A 21,523-nucleotide genomic window follows, 5' to 3' on the forward strand; every position below is an offset into this window, starting at 1 on the left:
ACAATGAAAGAAAAAATAAACTGGACATCATTGAAATTTAAAACTTTTGTGTTTCAAAGGACACCATGAAAAAAGCAAAAAGACAACCCATAGGTTAAAAAATATTGGCAAATTATATATCTGATAAGGTATATATCTTATCTGGGGATAAGGGATATAACTTCTATCTAGAATATATAAAGATCACTTACAACTCAGTAATAAAAAGACATGCCCAATTTTTTAAGTGGGCAAAGGATTTGAATTGACATTTATCCAAATAAGATATAGATGTGGCTGATAGCATATGAAAAGTCGTTCAATATTACTACCCTTCAGGGAAATGCAAATCAAAACCACAATGAGATACTTCATACCCACTAAGATGGTTATAATCAAAAAGACAGACAATAAGTGGGAGGTACAAACTATTGGGTGTAAGATAGGCTACAAGGACGTATTGTGCAACATGGGGAATATAGCCAATAGTTTGTAATAACTGTAAATGGAGTGCAACATTTAAAATTGTATAAAAATAAAAGATAAAAATAATTTTTAAAAATTCAAAAGGATTCCTAGCTTTTTGTTAAAAAAAAAAAAAAGACAAACAATAACAAGCATCATATACTGCTGGTGGAAATGTAAAATAGTTCAGCCACTTTGGAAAATGTTCTAAAATTGATTGTGGTGGTGATGGTTGCATAATTCTATGTATATTTTAAAACCATTAAATTGTACACTTCGAGTGACTTTTATGATATATAAGTTTTATCTCAATAAAGCTGTTTAAACAAAAAGACCCACTTGTGTAAACAAAGTTCCTCTACATCATCAGCATCATCAGTACAAAATAAGAATTGTATTAGAAAATAAGGTATGATTCATGGTAGCAATAAGAACGGTAAAGTACCTAAGAATTAACCTATCCAAAAATGCACTAGTCTTTTATGGAGAATTTTTAAAATTCTAGTAAAGGATATATCCTATGTAAAGTAAAACTCGGGACTTTCCTGGTGGCGCAGTGGTTAAGAGTCCACCTGCCAATGCAAGGGACACGGGTTCGAGCCCTGGTCTGGGAAGATCCCACATGCCGCGGAGCAACTAAGCCCGTGCGCCACAACTATCGAGCCTGTGCTCTAGAGAGCCCGTGCTCCACAACAAGAGAAGCCACCGCAATGAGAAGCCCGCGCACTGAAACGAAGAGTAGCCCCCACTCGCCACAACTAGAGAAAGCCCACGTGCAGCAACGAAGACCCAGCACAGTCAAAAATAAATAAATTAATTAATTAATTTTAAAAAATTTTGTTTAAAAAATAAAAAAATAGGCCTTCCCTGGTGGCGCAGTCGTTGAGAATCTGCCTGCCAATGCAGGGGACACGGGTTCGAGCCCTGGTCTGGGAAGATCCCACATGCCGCGGAGCAACTAGGCCCGTGGGCCACAATTATTGAGCCTGCGCGTCTGGAGCCTGTGCTCCGCAACAAGAGAGGCCGCGATAGTGAGAGGCCCGCGCACCGCGATAAAGAGTGGCCCCCGCTTGCCGCAACTAGAGAAAGTCTTCGCACAGAAACGAAGACCCAACACAGCCATAAATAAATTAACTAATTAATTAATTAAAATAGCTTTACAAAAAAGTAAAAAATTAAAAAAAATTAAAAAATAAAGTAAAACTCCAATAGATGGATAGATTAATAACATTCCAATAAAAATGCCAGAAAGAATTTTTGAGGACCTAGACAAATGCATTTTAAAATGTATATGGAAGAATGAGGGTGTTCAAATAGCCTCCAGGGCATGGTGTGGATGCTGTTGTCCTCAGAATAGTTTTGAGAACTTTAAAGAGGGATTTTCACCCTATCGGATATGAATACATACTTGCAAAGCCATGGTAAATTTTTTTAATTGCAATATGGTATTGGTGCATGAACAAACAAAAATATTTGGAGATATAAATAATTGGGAGAAGATCTTCACAACATCAAAAACTGGTGGGGGATTCATTTACAGAACTCTTGCACATCAGAAGTGAGCCACAGGTTCCAGATAGGACCCCAAGGCTTCACTTAGGTGGGGACCTCAAAAACTCAAGCCCGCCTGCTCCACTGTTCAAACTTTGACTTGATAAGACAGACCTGAAATTTATCAATAAAGAAAGGACGGTATAGTTAGTTAGTTGACTTGTAATTTGAACAGAATGAAAGTATTATTATATGGAGATATTATATTACAGTTAAGAAAATTGAAACTCAGAGAGATTAAGTAACTTGTCCCAAGTCACACAGCAAGCACTAGATCTCTCATGTATAATTAATATATTGCATGTTGTTCATTGCATGCTGTTCCCTTCTCACGTATAGTTAATATATTGCATGTTATCCATTGCATGCTCTTCCCTTCCTTTCCCCTCTCCTCTCCCCTCCCTGCCCTACAAGTCTGAATAGAGTTCTTCCAGGTCAGTGTCCTCTCTGGGGCTGGTGCTCTGGCCTTACTCACCCTGAGGGATGCTCTGGAAGGCCGTGGAGTTCTTGTTCATGGTGTCACTGGTGGGGAACCCCAGTGGGAACTGGCCCACCTCGACACTAGTCATCTTGCTCCAGCTCCCCAGACTCCCCTCCAGGGGCACCGTGTGGATGCTGTTGTCCTCAGAACAGTCCTGCTGGCTGCTCAGTGTCAGGGTGGAGGTGTCACTGAAGATGAGGCTGGAGACCAGGCTCAGAGTCTCATTGGAGCCCAGGATCGGGGTCATGCACGAGGGTGGAGAAAGGGTGGAGTTGGGTCCCTGGGTGCTGGAGTGCAGGCTGATAGCCTCGCTGGAACCAGGAACCAGGGTCAAGCATGAGGCCTGAGTGACAGTCATGTCCAAATCAGACTTGGGATTGTCATTTGAAGCCATATTGATGGTTCCCTTGGAACTCGTGTTCCAGGCTGCACCAAAGGTTCTTTTTGAAACAGATCCAGAGATGTTATGTGAAACCAAAGTGATGGTCTCGTTCATGTCTGGCATTAGGGACCCAGGAGAACTTGGAGCTGCATTCAGGTCCAGCTTGGAGATGTTTCCTGAGCCCACACTGAGCAGCTGATTGGAATCAGGATCCAGAGAAGAGTTTGGGGCTGGAATAAGGAGAGCTTTTGAGCCTGGCCTGGAGATGCTTTGGCCCAGAACAAGGGTTTCTTTTGAATAAGGCCTTTTAAACGGGTTTGATTCAGGCCTGGAAGGATTGGAGTTACTCTGACCCAAATCAAAAATCTTGCTTGGGAGGGAGCTGAAGGCCTCCTCAGAATTTGGCCCAGAGTGGTTCCCCAAACTCAGACCCTGGGCTTCCGTAGAGCCAGGGCTCAGAACAAGGTTTGAGGCTGGACTTAGGGCCCCCTGTGAGTCAGCTGTCGAGATGTGATTGGAATCCAAACCCAGGGCTTCACCAGAGTGGGCAGTGGTGATCTGGAGGGAGGCTGGAGCCGCGGCCCTGCTGTCATCAGGTCTGGGGGTGTTATCAGATGCCAGGCCAGGGGTCTCCTCTGAGACAGGACTCAGAGTTGGATTAAGGTCTGGAACAAGAACCAAGCCAGGACTCAGGGGTGGGTTCAAGATAGGAACAAGGTCCGTGTCTGGGTTGGGCCCAGAGATGATGCCAGAGCCTAAACCAGGTGCCTCAGTGGAGTTGAGAGTGGGTATCATCTTTGTGTCTTCACGGAGGACCAGACTAGCCCCTGGATTCATGGCCGTGCCTGGTCTGGAGGTCTCTCAATGCCACTGCCCCCTTCTGTCCAATAGCCTACTGTTGAGCTCCCTGCAGTGCTCCTGAGAGGGAGAAAGGCAAATTGAGCCTCACCTGTTGAAACCCTTCCATGGCTCCCCACCATCCTTAGCATGAAATCCCTGGGGCGACTTACGAGGTCCTTCATGACCACGTCCAGCCCACCTGTCCAGTCCCGTCCTGCACGGCTCTCCCCTGGCTCTCTCAGTTCCAGCCCCATCCCCTGTGTTCCCTTCTTTGACCACACACTGCTCCCTTTCAGCTCACGGCCCTTAAATGCAATTGCCTTGTCCTGGAACCTCCTCCTACTATCCTTGCCAATCCCACCCTTCTGAGCAAATGATTCATGGCACTTTATTCCAATGACTTGTTTAGTGGTCCAGCCCCTGCTAGAGATGAGCTCCCCACTGGAGAGAACTATGCACATCTTAGTGCCAGGGGCATCCCCAGCACCTAACACAATGCCAGGTCCACAGTAAGAAGTCCACAAATACTAGACAAATGAGGATCCCCCTTAAGGCAGAAAAAGGGAAGGGGGAGCCTCCTTACTTACCCTACTTCCAGCCAACCCCTAAGTTTCTAGAACTGTTCTGTGAATGACTGTGGCTCTAGATTCCCAAAGCAGCCTTGACAGAGCTGCCCACTGCCCTTAGCAGTTTGCTCTGGGTGAGGCAGACTACATGGAGGAGAACCTGGGGCAATCATCCAGAACAGAGCCTGTCTCAGCCCAGCAATCTGACTGCTGGGTGAACTCCCCAATCCTCCCACTCTATCCCACCCCCATACCTGGGCCACCCTTCCTACGGGAATTGTAGGGACAGCTCACCTGCGTGCATGGTGTTCTTAAGCAGGAGTTGGTCCCTGGGAGGAGATGCAAAAGGAGACCAAGTCAGGCAAGAGTGGCTTTTTCAACACTTACTGAGCAAAGTCTAAAGACCAGGCATGCACATCTGCTAACAAAATCTCCCTGCACACACACACAGAGTCCCAGAAGTTAGATATGATTACTGCATTATATACTTAAGGAAGTGGAGGTCAAGGGGAGGAAGATGACCCACCCCACTGGCCCTCAGGGCAGCCGAGACCACCTCTTTATGCCACCTGACTTCTTACCCTCAATGGCTTCCCCTTGTCTTCAGGACAGCGTCCCCAATCCTTAGCAGGACCTAAAAGGCCCTTCTGTGTCTGACCCCAACTCCCTTTTCTCCCTTCTTGCCCCTCCATACTCCCTCTATACCCCACCTCTTCATTCCAACTTCCCTCAACTCCTTTGAGTTTCTCCAAAGAGCCAAGCTCCCAGGTTAATTCTGGCCCTCCACAGGTAGGGCACCCCCTTCTCCAGCCGCATTCCCTAACACCCACAGCTTCACCCCTTCAGATTTCAGCTTATATGTTATGAGCCTTCCAGGTCCCCCAGACAGGTGAGGTCCACTTATAAGTTCCCAGGGCATCTTGTCCACTTCCCCTTTCTTGGCACACAATATCTGGTTTCCCCACTAGACAAGAAAATCCATAAGAATCTAGCACAGCACCTGGCACACAGTAAATTTTCAATAAATTAACTTGTTATTTCATCTTTTTATCTCTTCTTCATTCATTCATCCATTCTGTCACTAGTTCATTTCAACACGTGTTCATTTATTATTCATTTATGCACTAACTCTTTCACTAAGTCATTTACTCATCCCGTAAATTTTGCTGTGCATGTTTATGGCTTGGCTTTGGAACAACATAGATTTGTCCTGGGTTCAAATCTCAGCTCATCCTCTTAGTAGTGTTAGTAAATCTGAGGAAGAGACACTCCCGCTCTGGCTCTCATTCTCCTCATCTCTAATATGGGGAGCATAAAGCCTGCCACCCAAGAGTAGTTGAAGTCTCAGTGTCTGGCATGCAGCCCACGTGGCCCACTGAAGGTCTTCTCTAAATGTTAGTACTTGTTCTGTTACTCTCTGCGAGGCACTGTGGGCAGAGAGCAGTAAAGTGCTCAGAGCCCAGCGGGACCTGCCTTCACCCCCAAGCAAGCAGTTCATGCAGAGCTTTGCAATCTCCCTCAGAGGAAGGAAGCGTTCACCTACCATCAGCACCAGAGGTGATTTTAACCTGAAGCTAATGAAATTTAAAATATCAAGGCTCCTTGCTCATATGGTTCTTTTCCAAAGGGACTGTCCTTAATTTTGTGTTCACATTTTGTCTTCTTCTACTTAAAGAGGAGCCTCAAAATTATAAAAAGCCTCAGGTTCCAAAAAACCCTGGATCACCCCACCCGAATTCTCCTCTCGTGAAACACACACACACACACACACACACACACACACACACAGGCCATAGTTAACAAAGGGAGGCATTTTCAACCTGGAAAAAAATATGAGTCAGGTACAGCCTATGATGCAGTCAGCAGGATTTTGTAAGGCCTCACTGGTTTAGCCTGTGAAAGAGAATAATTTCTACCCCTCTGATACAGCAGATGCACAATACTGGTCACTGGGCAGGAAGGCACATGTCCCAGCTCTGGCTGACCCTCCTTCATCCATGAGAAAAGAGCGATTTCCCCCACTTTCTCCTGTTCCCTCAGTCCTCCTCCTCCACCCTGCAACAGACAGGCAAGGCTTCAGAGCTGCCTGACAGTGGGGGGGCAGCCCACATCTTACCCTCCACCAAAGGGAAGTTGTGCACGGGAAGAGTGATGGTTGTTGAGGGGCTTGGGTGGGACCCAAGAGAGCTAAGGGAGGTCACTGCACAGCTGCCTATTGGCCTTTGCCCCCAAGCTCTGGGGCCCCAAATAAGGAGAGTAGAGGGAGGCCATAAAACACCTAGTCCAGTCAGAGACCGAGAGAACCATGGACCGATTCCCATTCTCTCTCCTCCACTTCTGTGAACCCTTCCAGGCCCTTAACAGAGGTTTCTGGAGCTCTCAGGAGGAGGAACTATCAGTGGGTCTTCCAGTTCCTCTTTGAGAACATGTTTATCAGTCGTATAGGCCTGGAATGTGTTAGGCACTCATGTGAGTATGCGTGCACACACACACCTGACACTGAGGTACCTCATACCTAGAGAATCTGAAACAGAACATGCCAGCTTTCCTCCAAATCAGACCCTCTATTGTCCAGTTGCAAGAAACTGGCACCATTACCCAAGCCAGAAAAAATATTATCCTTGACTACTCTCTTCTTCACTTGCTGAATCCAAAGTTGGCCAAGTTCTGCTAATTCTGGCTCCAGAAAGGCTCCCAAATATCTTCCCATATCTCCATCACCACTGCTAAACCCAAGTACAGCTCCCATTGCTTTGGGGCTCTGTCTTTGAATTGCCCTCTCAACAAGGATCTCTGTGTGTAAGGACAGCTCCCAACAAACCATTTTCCAAATTAAGCCACAAAGATCTTCCTTTAAAATTGCATTCAATAGTGTGGTACTGGCAAAAGGATAGACATACAGGCCAATGGAATAGAACTGAGAGTCCAGAAGTAAATCCATGCATCTATGGTCAATTGATTTTTGACAAGGATGCCAACTCCTTTCAGTGGGGAAAGAATAGTCTCTTCAACAAATGGAGGTGGGACAACTGGAAATCAATATCTAAAAGAATAAATTGGACCCTTTTCACACTAGATACAAAAGTTAACTCAAAATGGATTAAAGACCTAAATATAAGAGGCATAAATACATAGGCAAAAACATAGGCATAAATCTTCATGACCTTGAATTTGGTAATGATTTCTTAGATATGACACCAATAGCATAAGCAACAGAAGAAAAAATAGGTAAACTGAACATCAGCAAAATTAAAAACTTGTGCATCAAAAGATACTATTAGGAAGTGAAAACACAACCTACAGAATGTGAGAAAATATTTGTAAATCATGTATCTGATAAGAGTCTAATATCTAGAATATATAAAGAACTCTTACAACTTAACAACAAAAAGACAAACAACCCAATTTAAAAATGGGCAAACAGGCCTCCCCTGGTGGCGCAGTGGTTAAGAATCCGCCTGCCAATGCAGGGGACATGGGTTCGAGCCCTGGTCCAGGAAGATCCCACATGCCACAGAGCAACTAAGCCCGTGTGCCACAACTACTGAGCCCGCACACCTAGAGCCCGTGCTCCACAACAAAAGAAGCCACTGCAATGAGAAGCCCACGCACTGCAACGAAGTGTAGCCCCCACTCACCGCAACTAAAGAAAGCCCACGTGCAGCAACGAAGACCTAACGCAGCTATAAATTAAATAAATAATTGATTAATTTTTTTTTAAATGGGCAACTTGAATAGAACACTTCTCCAAAGAAGATACACAAATAGCCAATAAGCACACAAAAATATGCTCAACGTCATTAGTCATTAGGGAAATGTAAATCAAAACCACAGTAAGATACCACTTCACAACCACTAAGACAGTTATAATTTTAAGAAATGGAAAATAGCAAGTGTTGAAAAGGATGTAGAGAAATTGGAACCCTCAAACACTGCTGGTGGGAATGTAAAATGGTGTGGCCTCTGTAAAAACCAACTTGGTTGTTCCTCAAGAAGTTAAACATAGAATGACCATATAATGCAGCAATTCCAGTCCTATGTAATACCCGAAAGAACTGAAAATTGATGTTCCAACCAAAACTTGTACACAAATGTTCACAGCTGCAGTATTCACAAGGGTCCCAGGAGGGTCCCTTCCTGGGACCCTCAAATGTGGGTAAGGTGCCCGCCTCATGTGATCACCCTATATCAGAGGATTGCTCTGTTTACTTGTATGTCTCCACTTTAGAAAATGAGCTTGGTGAGTGTCTATTACCCCTGTTTTCCCGGCACATGGCATAGTGCCTAGCACACAGAGAAGGTTCAGAACACATTAACGGAATAAGGGGATGAATGGATGAATGACAACTCTTCAAGACAGGTATCATTATCCTCATTTACTGGCATGTTAATTCAGACTGCTCAGGGACATAAATAGATTTTTGCAAAGTCCCAGAAAGTGGCAGAGGAAGGATTCAAACCCAGGTATTCTTAGCTCACAGTTTTCCTTACAAGATCCCAGAGATTCCCAAGGTACGAATCACTCAGTGAAGCCGCGTCTTCCCATTTCCCCCATTCCCTCTGCCACTCTTAGGCCTCTACCCTAGAGGAAAAGTCCAGTGAAAGCAACGCACCTCTCCTGATGCCCAGTTACAATGCACAAATCCAGGGCTTTGGAGTCAGCTGGACTTGAATTTGAAACCTGCTCTATCTCTCACCAATGGTGTGAGCCTGGGAAGGTAGCCTCACCACACTGCATGTCTATATTAATACTCAATCCACAAGGTAAGGTAGGGAATAAAATGTGATGATCGTAGCGTCTGGCCCCCAGCAATTCCCCACGTAAACGTTCATCCTCACCGTCCCTTCCTCCCCCTGGGTGATGGCTGGGTGGGGGCCGTGAGAAAAGGATCAAGTCTGGCTTTTAGCTTCTCAGCCTCCTCTTCCCCCCAGGCTGTGGTAGTCCCTCCCTGAGTCTTCTCACTCTCCCTCTCCTCCCATCCACCACATTCTCAGCACTTGATAGCCTAAACTCTTTGTCCATGAGCCTTAAGTGCTGATGTAAAAGTTCAATGTGTTACCTCCACCTGGGGCATCCACATGGTAACAGAAAATTCAGCCGTAAGTCAAAGATATGAAGTTCTAACTGTGGAATTACAGCCAGAGAAGGAAGACTTTTACCCAGGGAGGGGGAGGTCAAGGTGGTAACTGACTTGTGGAGGCTGCCCCCACCCCTGGGACTTTCCCAGAGCCACACCGAAGCTTACCTAGGCTCCCCCCAACTCCAGGCAGTGTCATGGTCTTTGTGAGGTCACCATGACTCAGAGTTCCCAGCCAATGAGGCCCCTTCTCATACCTACACAGTGGGAAGAAGCAGGAAGATGTCCTTTCAAAGAAGGAGCTATCTTCTGACCCTCTACCACTGCCTGGAAATGACCTAGCTCAGGGACTTCCCTGGTGGCACAGTGGTTAAGAATCCGCCTGCCAATGCAGGGAGCACGGGTTCGAGCCCTGGTCCGGGAAGATCTCACATGCTGTGGAGCAACTAAAGCCCATGCACCACAACTACTGAGCCTGCGCTCTAGAGCCCGTGAGCCACAACTACTGAAGCCCACATGCCTAGAGCCCATGCTCCGCAACAAGAGAAGCCACTGCAATGAGAAGCCCGTGCACCGCAACGAAGAGTAGCCCCCACTCGCTGCAACTAGAGAAAGCCCGCGCGCAGCAACGAAGACCCAACACAGCCAAAAATAAATAAAATAAAATAAATTAATTAAAAAAAAAAATGAAATGACCTAGGTCAAACGAAGACTGACTTCCTTGCCTGGCATTCAAGCCTCCCCATAAAAACCCCTCACCCTGCCGACCTTATGCCTCCATTTATTTTCGGTAACAGACTGGTTCCAAGGAACAGGGCAGGTTTGGGGCACAACAGACCTGAGATGGAATCTCATGGGTAGTGCTGTGTGTGCAAAGCGTTTGTAATCAGACAACCTGTAACGAGGAAACCGAGACCCACAGAGGGAAAAGATTAGCCCAAGGTCATGAGCTAGGACACTGTGTGTGTCCTTTGTCTCTTCCCGGCTCCACCCTGCTTCCACAGGCACAGATAACAGTGTAGAGGTGGAGTAGGCCAGGAGACCTAGAATGTGAAACCTGGATTCTGTGATAAGGAAATGAAGGCAATGCTATTATCTTCCTAAAGACAAGCTGCTTAATGATGAGCAATAACTAAGCTAATTAAGACAACCAGTGACTTCAAACTTCAAAACAGTAGTGGAACTGTCCACTAAGCTGTATTCCCACTTACCCAGATCATTAGACCCTAGGAGAGTCTGTGTACGTCATGTGATGTTCTGAGTTCTACGGCCCGGAAACCTGCCTCCTCACAGGTAGTCCCCACCCCCAGGTGTGTCAGCTCTGGAGAGGGGATTCCCTTCTGTCTACCTGGGATCTCGCCTTTTCTGCCCCCTCCCCCACCCCTGGCCTTCCCCCCTGCTGGCCCTGCACCTCCCACTCCCCCTGCTGCTTAGCTACTCCTCCACCTGGTTGTTTCCGTGGCCTCCCAACTTGGCCTCTCAGAAAATACCCTCCAGCAAACTTGCTTCTTTCCCCGCAGCCCCTCACTCGCTCTTTACCTGCAGTGACAAGAACCCTTTTTGACTCCTCCCTCTCCTCCCCTGGCCTCAAGCACCCAATTAATCACCAAGTCCTTCTGCTTCCAAATCTGTCCTGTCCCTCCAACTCCATACCCTCCGTCCTGGCTGAGGTCCTCCTCATCATCGGAAACCCAGATTCTGGCCAGTCTTCTCAATAAAATCCAGCTCCATCCTGCAGCTAGGGAGCATCCCTGACAACTCATTTCCCCTTAAGCCCTCCACTTCCCACAAGGTCACATCCACACTCCTTGGTCTTGAATTGAGGCCCCTTCACAGTCTGCCTTTGCCTACCTACCTGCCTTATTTCTGCTCCCTTTTCAATTTTTTAAGTGTGTACTGAAGCACCATATACATGTAGAAAATTGCACATACCATGTCAATTTTGATGAATCTTCACCGAGTGGGTGCACCCATGTAACCGGCACCCAGATCTAGAAATGGAACCCACCAGGACCCCAGAAACCCTCCAGTCACTATCCCCCCCCACGGAGGGTAAGTGCTATCCTGACTTCTAACAGTACTATTTAGATTTGCCTGTTTCTGTACTTTATACAAATGGAATTCTACAGCACAGACTCTTTTGCTTCCGGCTTCTTTGGTTCAATATTAAATTTGTGAGATTTTACATATTTTTGCATGTGTTGGCTGTTCCTTCTTCTAAATGTTGGCTCCCCTCTAGTCTCTTCCTGCTTTTGATCTCTTTCCAGAGCCTTCAGGAAGTTAGTTGTTCTTCATATTTTGTCCAGAGCTCATAATTGCTATCTCTAGGAAGGTTGGTCTGATAGCAGCTACCTTGCCATCACCAGAAGTCGAATCTCTCCTTTTTAATTTTTATCTTATTTTTCTTCCTTTTTCCTTTCTTTAGGATTACTGAATTTACCTTTCTTCTCTCACTCCTTTTTTCCCCTTTTCTATCCATATGGAATTTACATATTCTGTATCTCTTCCTTAGGGTTACTCTAGCCATTTTAACGTGCATGCTTTACATAGAAAAATCTAAAATTAAGTAACACTGTTATCCTCCTCCAGAAAAATCAAAAAACAAAAGACATAAGGACCCGAGAAGAGTTTAACATTAATCAGCCAACTTATATACCATTGTTATCCTTTATTTTAGTCCTGTTCTGATTTTTAAATCTTACCAATTAGACATCATTGTTTTATGCAATCAGTGTTTGTTTAGATCTAACCAATATCTCACCAATATTTTGTCTGATGTTGTAACCAAGCAGGACTCTATGGGGCCTTCCTGGACAGAACTCCCCTCCTTTTCCTCCACCTGTCTCTTGTTTGTAGAAGAACTTTAGCCTCCTAGGCCTTCCCCAAGTTCTAAAGAATAAATTTAATCAGAGAAGTGAGAAAATGCAGAAACAAAGGAAACGAGTCAGAGTTAAGCAAGACAAAATAATAAGTGTAACCATTAAACAAAGTCAAGAACCTTTAGTTCCTCCTCAAGGGCTATAGATAATATCCTGAGTCATGTCCTTTGAGCTATTTTTCAGATACGGAAAGCCCCACCAGGTGGAAGATGTTAACTGTATGCTACCCACAGCACGTAGACCCCAGACCTCTTGGAACCAGAAGGTTGATGATGTTGACTCCCTATTACCTCACCACCAACCAATCAGAAGAATGTCCACCAGCTGATCACACACCCCACAACCTCCCTCCCTCACGCTGTCCTTAAAAAACTTTCCCTAAAGCCATCAGGGAGTTCGGGTCTTTTAAGCACTAGCTGCCTAAACTCCTTGCTTGGCGCCCGGCAATAAACGCTGCACTTTCCTTTATCACAACCTGGTGTCGGTAGATTGGCTTTACTTCACACGGGCGAGCAAGTGGACCCACGTTTGGTTCGGTAGCAATCATTCTTTTAATTCAATCTCAGACCTTCCATCTGGGATCCATTTCCTTCTGCCTAAAGAATAGCCTTAAAAAAAAAAAAAAGAATAGCCTTGATAAATTCCTTAATAAGAGTTTACTAGTGATAAGCTCTTTTAGTTTTTGTTTACAAAAAAATATTTTATCCTCATTCTTGAAAATATTGTCACTGCATGTAGAATTCTAGGGTGTCTGTTATTCTATTTTAGCACATCAAAGTGAATATCCCACTGCCTTCTGGCTCCCATTGATGTTTCTAGTTCATTATTCCACTGGAATCATTCCCCAGTCTCATCTCCTACCATTTCCTCCTACACAATTTCTGTTTTAGCAACACAGTGGTTTCCCAGAACTCACAGTGATGTTTCTTGCCTCTGTGCCTTTTCTCATGCTGTTCCTTCCATCCAGAATGCTGTTTCCCTCCCATTCCTCCCCATTTCATCTGTATAACTCCTACTCATCTGCCAAAACCCAGTGGTATCTCCTCTAGGAAGTCCATCATGAGCCCCTCCCCACAGCTGTTTTAGGACTTTCTCCTCTGCTCTTGCAGCATTATTACACCTTATTACAGTGTGCTATAAATTTCTGGTAACTTGATTATTTCCTCCATTAAACTGAGAATGCTTTAAGAACAGAGATGATGTCTTATTCATCTTTGCATGCCTGGTACCTGAGGCCTGACCCATACCTGGTACCAAGTATACTTGGGTCAGTATTTCAATACTTCAGTAAGTATTTCCTGAAGAAATGCCTTATTCTCACTTTGGCCTCCTCCACCTCACTCCCTGCCCTGTTCTTAAACATTTAATCTCTGCCAACTCCTCTCCACTGAGGTTCTGCCTCTGAGGCCATGGCTGACTTGAAAGGCTTGTCCTTCATCTTCATTCTCTGCCTTCTCTGGAACATCTACTTTACGATGCTCCAAACTTAAGACTTTCTCCTTTCTTGGCCCCTGGGGCACTTCACTCTGCTGGTTCTCTCCCTGCCCCAGATTCTTTTTCTCCTGTGTCCTTTTCAGAGTCCCCACCCCCCCACTCCCTACATCTGTGTCCCCCAGGATTCTGGCTTTGAGTCTCCTCTCTCTCACTTGGGACCTCTTCCATACTCCTTGCTTTCATTATGGCATCCATGCAGTTGGCTCCTGGATCAGTCAGGGTCCAACCAGGAAAACAAGAAACCATACTGAGTATTTAAAACAGAGGGAATTTATTCCAGGGACATGGTTCCACAGTGATAGCTGAGAAGCCAAATGGGCAGTAGGAAGGGACACAGGAGCCCAGGTTCCTGGGTCACCTGGCAGGAGTGGGCGCCATAGGGAGACAGAGCAATTCATTGCTGGACACGTTCTCTGAAGCAGAGGGAGAGAGATGACAAAATACACTGCCTCTCCCCTTCCACCCGCCATGCTCCTGCCATTGGCTGAAGCAGCTGGAAGGCAGTGAGAAGGGAGGCAGGGGTTAACTCAGTGCAGGGCAAGGGAAGAGCCAGGAGTGGATCTGAGATTAACGCAGCCCCATACCTATACTTCCTGCCCCAGCTTGGTCACGATCTGCACGCCTCACCACTTACGGGACACCTGTAACTCAGCACGTCTCAGCTGAATCTCCTTCCCACAAAACATGTTCCTCCACCCACCGTCCTTATTTCTATCAGTGGTCCCTGATTCTCCTGGAGGCAGGCTGAAAGCTTCCAGCAAGGCCTCTGATTCCTCCCTCCTTCTCCTCCCTCCTCCATATGGTGTCAGTTTCCAGGTCCAAAAGGTTCTTTGAAGAAAATACCCATACCCCCACCCGCCTTTCCATTCTTACCACCCCCACTTAATTCAGATCTCCTCTTCTCTTGCTTGGCTTCTAACAAGAGCCTCTTCATTGGGTTCCCCGCTTCCATTAACATTTCCCTGAGTCATCCTACACCACGACCTGCCCATCACTGGTAAATCAAACATGACTCTTCCCGCCCAGCAGCCTTATGCCCCACCACTGCTCACTCAGACCTCATGACCAGTCAGTCTTTTTTCCGATTCCTCTAGGGCATCCTGTGCTCTCTCACTCTGAGCCTTGGGTCATCCTCCCTACTATCTGGAATGGCACTTTCTCTTTGCATCTCCTCCAGTGGAAACCCCACTCAGCCCTGCAGCTCCACATTGATGTAAATCTTTTGGAATGAAATTTTCTTTTTTTTTTGGCCGCACCATTCGGGGTGTGGGACCTTAGTTCCCTGACCAGGGATCGAACCTGTGCCCCATGCAGTGGAAGAGTGAAGTCTTGACCACTGGACCGCCAGGGAAGTCCCTGGAATGAAATTTTAACAGCAGATTCCAAAAGCCTTCAAAATGTGCTTATTCTCTGACCAAGCAATTCCACTTCTGAGGATCTGGCCTAAGAACATAATCAGAAATGTGGCCAGAGATCCTCACTGGAGTATTTGCCTGTTAGTAAAAGATTGTAAACAATCCAGGTATCCAACATGGAAGGCAATAGTTCCATAAACTATGGAAACAGCCATTGAATGAGATTTTATGCATCTATTAAAAATGAAAATTACAGGGACTTTCCTGGCAGTCCAGAAGTTAAGACTCTGCGCTTCCACTGCACGGATTGCTGGTTCGACCCCTGGTCGGGAAAATAAGACCCCGCATGCCGCATAGCCCAGCCTAAATAAATAAAATAAATAAAACTTAAAAATATAATAAAATAAAAATGGAGAAGGCTGATTGACACTCAGGTTCAGCTCCTGAGCCCAAAATACAACACTGGGCTGCATATTAGACAACACTAGTAATTAAAAAAAAAAAAAAAGTCTGGCCAACAGACCAAAGGGGGGACAAAATGAAAATGAAAATTACAATTGTATAGGGAATGGCTCATATTATACATGTGAAAAAAAGCAGAATACAAACTCATATTTTTAAAATTGTATATACATGTGCAACAGCAAATCATCTTTATCAAGCACTTGGTTTGTACTGGGTACTGTCCCGAGTGATTTACATGGATTTACTCATTTAAGCCTCACAACAGTCCTACAAGCTAATAAATGAAGAAACTGAGGCACGGAAAGCCCTAGATCACGCGGCTGGTGGGTGGCAGGGCTGGAAGGGAGTGCAGGCAGCCCAGGGCCTGTGCACTTAGCCATGCTGCCTCCCACAAGGAGTGGAACCCCAAAGACTGAAAGGGCAATAACAGCCAAACCTTGCCATGGTAGGTAGAATAATGGCCCCCCAAAGACAGTCACATCCTAACCTCCGGACCTGTGACTGTGTTACTTTATATGCAAAAGGAATTACGATTGCAGATGGAATTAAGGTTAATAACTAGCTGACGTTAAAATGGGGAGATTATTCTGGATTATCTGGGTGGGCCCAATGTAATCACAGGGTTCCTTATAAGTGGAAGAGGGAGGCAGAAGAAAGTGAGACCGAGAGATGATAATATGCCCAACCTTGCTGGCTGTGGAGATGGAGGAATGAGGCCAGGAGCCAAGGGATGCAGGCCAACTCTAGAAGCTGGAAAAGGCCAGGAAACAGATTCTCCCCTAGAGTCTCCAGCCTCCAGCCATACCAACATGTTGATTTTGGCCCAGAGAAACCTGTCTCAGACTTCTGACCTCCAGAACTGTAAGATTAAAGATGTGTTGTTTAAGCCACTAAATTTGCGGTAATTTGTTACAGCAGCAATAGAAAACACGCCCACCAAAAAAGCAAAACAAAGCAAAAGTTCCAGTAATAAATGTGCGTTGAAAAAGATTGGACAGGTCTTCAATAGAATGAAAACAATCAGTTATATCTGGCTGGTGAATCTCTTTGTTTATTTTTAAAGAATGATAATTTCTTTTTTCATATTTCCAAATTTTCCAATATCTTTTTTGTACCATTTTTATAAGGGGAAAACTCTCCCTAAGCAATCATACCCATCCTTCAAGGTCCAGGTCAAATGCCGCCTCCCCCAGGAAGCCTCCCAGACGCTTTACCCATGATTAGGGGTGGCATCTCCACTCCCATGGCCTTAACACTACATCTGGATTCTAAATGCCTCAGAAGCAGGGTCCATGTGGGATTCTCCCCCTAGCTCAGGGGCCCTGGCTAGTGCTAGGGGAGCCCTGGATTCAGGAACAATCAATCATTTTTCCTAACTGAGGTACTTCAAAGCTGTATTTCCAGACACTCTGATGGGATTCTGGGTGGGGAGGGTGGGACTGTGCGGGGTGACATGGCCTCACAGAAGCTCTTAGGGGGCAGTGCGCAGAACTTCCTGCAGCACCAGCTCTAAAGATTCTAAAGATTGCTGCTTCATATCTGAAATGTGGGTGCTTCCTAATAACCTCTATTTTTTTCTCCCTATCATATAGGTGGAGGGTTTAAGCAGATAGGTGAGGGGGGACCCCAGAGAAAGAGAACCAGGCACGGCTTTCTTGACATAAGAGAAGCCATTTTGGCCTAAGCCATTTTGTGATCTAAGCCTGGCCACAGTGCTTGCCCTTGAACAGGTCTCAGTAATCAACAATCTTAAGGGAAGTAAGGGAATGCAGGAACAAAGGAAAAGCAGTCAAGAAACAGGCTGGGTCGCTTTGCTGTGCACCTGAAACTATCACAGCATTGTTAATCAGCTATACTCCAATGTGAAATAAAAAGTTAAAAAAAAAAAAAAGAAACAGTAGTTCAGATAAAACAGTCCTAGTTCCTCCTCAAGGGATATGCGTAACAATCTTTGAGTTCTGCAGGAACTAAGGCCCCCACCCAGGTGGAGGATGGGATGATGTTGACCTTTCCTGACCTTCATGACTTCAAAGAGTTTAAGCTTGGACTCTGTTGACCTTTGCCCCTGTTCAATGCTGACTTCTCCTCTGCTCAAGCCCCTCATGAATATGCATGTACCCTTAGCTTAACACTCCTTTGGGAAAGCAAGTGTTCTCCTTGCTGCAGGTAATAAATCCTTCCTTCTCCGGCTGTTTGGCTCGGTTGTGTCTTTTGACTTGGCACCTACAAGAGGTGAACCCAGTTTTCAGGTAAGGGCAGGGGGATTGAAGTAACCCAGGTAACAGAGGCTGGGCCTCTGTGGGCCTGTGGTTGTTCTGAGAAGAATGGCATGAGAAGTCTTGTGGCTCCACGGCAGGGAATGGAGGGATGGGGAGGTATAGGGGGTGCTAAAACTGGATGTCCCCGGTGCTAGGGACAGTCAGGCCTTCTTCAGCCATATCTCAATACCAACTTCCAGAATCATTCTCCGAAATCAAAGCTGAGCGTGTCTCTCTCATGCTTGTCCCACAGGTGAAGGCTCCCCATTCCCTCCAGGTTGGAGCCAAGCTCTTTATCAGAGTGACCCAGCCCTGCTCGCCTCCCCAGTCTCCTCTCCCGAGCACCCCTGTCTCCCACCTGGCGGGATCCAGTCCCACTGCACCACTGCCCTCCCAAGCAAGTCCTTCTCCCACATGGCTTGCTCGCTCCGCACACGCTACCCCCTTGTCTAGAACATCCTTCCCTAGCCCCGGTCCCGCATGGCTCTCCAAGTTCTCCACGCCTCCCCTGAAAACCGCCTGGCCCACCCAGGAGGTTGGGGCTCCTCTGCTGTGCTCCCAATCCCCTTGCGTCTCCTGATGCATCATGCCCCGCCTTGGAGGCCCTGCTATTAGCACATCTTTATAGGCTGTGAGCCCGCTCCTGCAGCGCCAGCTGTAGAACAGGGGCTCCACCTCTCAGATGCTGGAGTCCCTGACAATCCCCGGGTTCTCCTCTCCTACTATATGTCATGGGGGGCCAGTGGGTCCCCAGAGCTAGCACAGTGCCGGGCACAGAGTGGGGCTCAGTAACATCATCCTTTATCTGTCTTATGAGAAGTGTCATGGGCAGTAGAGTCCTTTGCAGCCTGGAGTCCATCCCAGAGCTCTTCTTCCTGCCAAAAGCCAGAGCTGGATAAAGTCCCTCTTCTTCCAAGACAGCCTGCAGAGGCCTCAGAGCCGAGAGAGGCAGCAAAGCTCAGTGCCTCAGAACTCACCAGCATCCTTTCCAGGGCCGGGCAACACACAGCCTGCTGGGCGGAAAGACCCAGGCTCATATCCCCCAGCTCTGCTGCTGACCCACTCCCGCTCCCTTACCTGAGAAGTGGGGGTGATGCTTCCCCCATAAGAGTGTCACAAAGACTAAATAAGCACACAATTCTAAAACGAGGGCTGTTTGTATGTGGAGAGCCCTGGTCAATTGTAAGAGCTAAGTTCTGGATTTTTCTTTCAAAAAAGAGATTTGTCCAGCATTGGCATTAGATACTGTAATCAAAAAGAGTGACGATCCCATTGTAAATGGAGTCCATGGACACTGCCCTCTTCAACATCACCGTTACTCTTCTTATTGTTGAATCTGGCAGCACCTTGCTGTCCTTATGGGCCTCCATCTCCAGGCACAGATGACCACCCCTTTCTTCTCAAAGTGACCTTTCCGTTGGCTCCCGGGACCCCTCCCCAACCTCTCGCTGTTCTGTCCCACTATGCTTGACTGATTTCTCTTCCCCCATCATCCCTAAAGTCAGTGGTCTCCAAAGGTCTGCCTCCACCCCCTTCTCTCTTTGCCTTGGGCAGGAAATGATGCTCACACCTTCATGTTTGGTCCAGAGCCCCAGACCTCTATATCTAGTTCCTTCCTGGACAGCTCTTCAGGGATGACACAGAGCCCCCAGGACTCCAGGAGGCCTGAACCAAATTCCCTCCTGACCTGCTCCTTGCTTCCCAGATTCCCTCCATCTGCCCACCTGGGCGTCCTTCTAGTCACTCCTACACACATACACTCGAGTCAGTCACCAGGGACCCTGCTGGATTTCTCCGTGCACCTCTCTAAGCACAAGCCCCTGTGCACATTACAGGTGATTCTTGGACTCATCTAAACTCCAGGGTCCCTGAAATAGGGACAGTCTCTAACTGCCTTCCCACACTGGGGCCCATAGGACACCCTCTGTGCCAGGTGGTGACTCAGTCCCTTCCCTGTGGACTCAGGAGTGGCCTACAGCAACCCAGGCCAGCACGCCAGGCCTATCACTTTCTTCTCTTTTTTTTTTCCTAGCAACTGCCCCCTGCCATTTTTTTCGTTTGAATTTTATTTTATTTATTTTTTTATACAGCAGGTTCTTATTAGTTATCTATTTTATACATATTAGTGTATACATGTCAATCCCAATCTCCCAATTCATCACACCACCCCCCTTACCACCACTTTCCCCGCTTGGTGTCCATACGTTTGTTCTCTACATCTGTGTCTCTATTTCTGCCCTGGAAACCAGTTCATCTGTACCATTTTTCTAGGTTCTACATATATGCGTTAATATACAATATTTGTTTGTCTCTTTCTGACTTACTTCACTCTGTATGACAGACTCTAGCTCCATCCACGTCTCTACAAATGACCCAATTTCGTTCCTTTTCATGGCTGAGTAATATTCCATTGTATATATGCACCACATCTTCTTTATCCATTCGTCTGTTGATGCACATTTAGCTTGCTTCCATGACCTGGCTATTGTAAATAGCGCTGAAGTGAACATTGGGATGCACATGTCTTTTTGAATTATGGTTTTCTCAGGGTATATGCCCAGTAGTGGGATTGCTGGGTCATATGGTAATTCTATTTTTAGTTTTTTAAGGAACCTCCATACTGTTCTCCATAGTGGCTGTACCAATTTGCATTCCCACCAACAGTGCAAGAGGGTTCCCTTTTCTCCACACCCTCTCCAGCATTTGTTGTTTGCAGATTTTCTGATGATGCCCATTCTAACTGGTGTGAGGTGATACCTCATTGTAGTTTTGATTTGCATTTCTCTAATAATTAGTGATGTTGAGCATCTTTTCATGTGCTCCTTGGCCATCTGTATGTCTTCTTTGGAGAAATGTCTATTTAGGTCTTCTGCCCATTTTTGGATTGGGTTGTTTGTTTTTTAATATTGAGCTGCATGAGCTGTTTATATATTTTGGAGATTAACCCTTTGTCCGTTGATTCGTTTGCAAATATTTTTTCCCATTCTGAGGGTTGTCTTTTCGTCTTGTTTGTAGTTTCCTTTGCTGTGCAAAAGCTTTGAAGTTTCATTAGGTCCCATTTGTTTATTTTTGTTTTTATTTCCATTACTCTAGGAGGTGGATCAAAAAAGATCTTGCTGTGATTTATGTCAAAGAGTGTTCTTCCTATGTTTTTCTTTAAGAGTTTTATAGTGTCCAGTCTTACATTTAGGTCTTTAATCCATTTTGAGTTTATTTTTGTGTATGGTGTTAAGGAGTGTTCTAATTTCATTCTTTTACATGTACCTGTCCAGTTTCCCCAGCACCACTTATTGAAGAGACTGTCTTTTCTCCATTGTATATCTTTGCCTCCTTTGTCATAGATTAGTTGACCATAGGTGCGTGGGTTTATCTCTGGGCTTTCTATCCTGTTCCATTGATCTGTATTTCTGTTTTTGTGTCAGTACCATATTGTCTTGATTACTGTAGCTTTGTAGTATAGTCTGAAGTCAGGGAGCCTGATTCCTCCAGCTCTGTTTTTTTCCCTCAAGACTGCTTTAGATATTTGGGGTCTTTTGTGTCTCCATACAAATTTTAAGATTTTTTGTTCTAGTTCTGTAAAAAATGCCATTGGTAATTTGATAGGGAGTGCGTTGAATCTGTAGATTGCTTTGGGTAGTAGAGTCATTTTCACAATGCTGACTCTTCCGATCCAAGAACATGGTATATCTCTCCGTTTGGATCATCTTTAATTTCTTTCATCAGTATCTTA

General features: G+C 45.9%; 1 protein-coding gene across 1 annotated transcript in view; it reads right to left on the reverse strand.

Annotated features, from left to right (window-relative positions):
• The window catches only part of MROH7 (maestro heat like repeat family member 7), a 42,999-nt gene extending 39,304 nt beyond the window's left edge, over positions 1–3,695 (reverse strand). Inside the window, exon 1 of the mRNA XM_061186545.1 lies at positions 2,471–3,695. Coding sequence (XP_061042528.1) covers positions 2,471–3,695 — 1,225 coding nt within the window. The remainder of the gene's footprint in view (positions 1–2,470) is intronic.
• Positions 3,696–21,523: the final 17,828 nt, after the last annotated feature.

The sequence above is a fragment of the Eubalaena glacialis genome, chromosome 3 (genome assembly GCF_028564815.1).
Source record: "Eubalaena glacialis isolate mEubGla1 chromosome 3, mEubGla1.1.hap2.+ XY, whole genome shotgun sequence".
NCBI classification, from domain to species: domain Eukaryota; kingdom Metazoa; phylum Chordata; class Mammalia; order Artiodactyla; family Balaenidae; genus Eubalaena; species Eubalaena glacialis.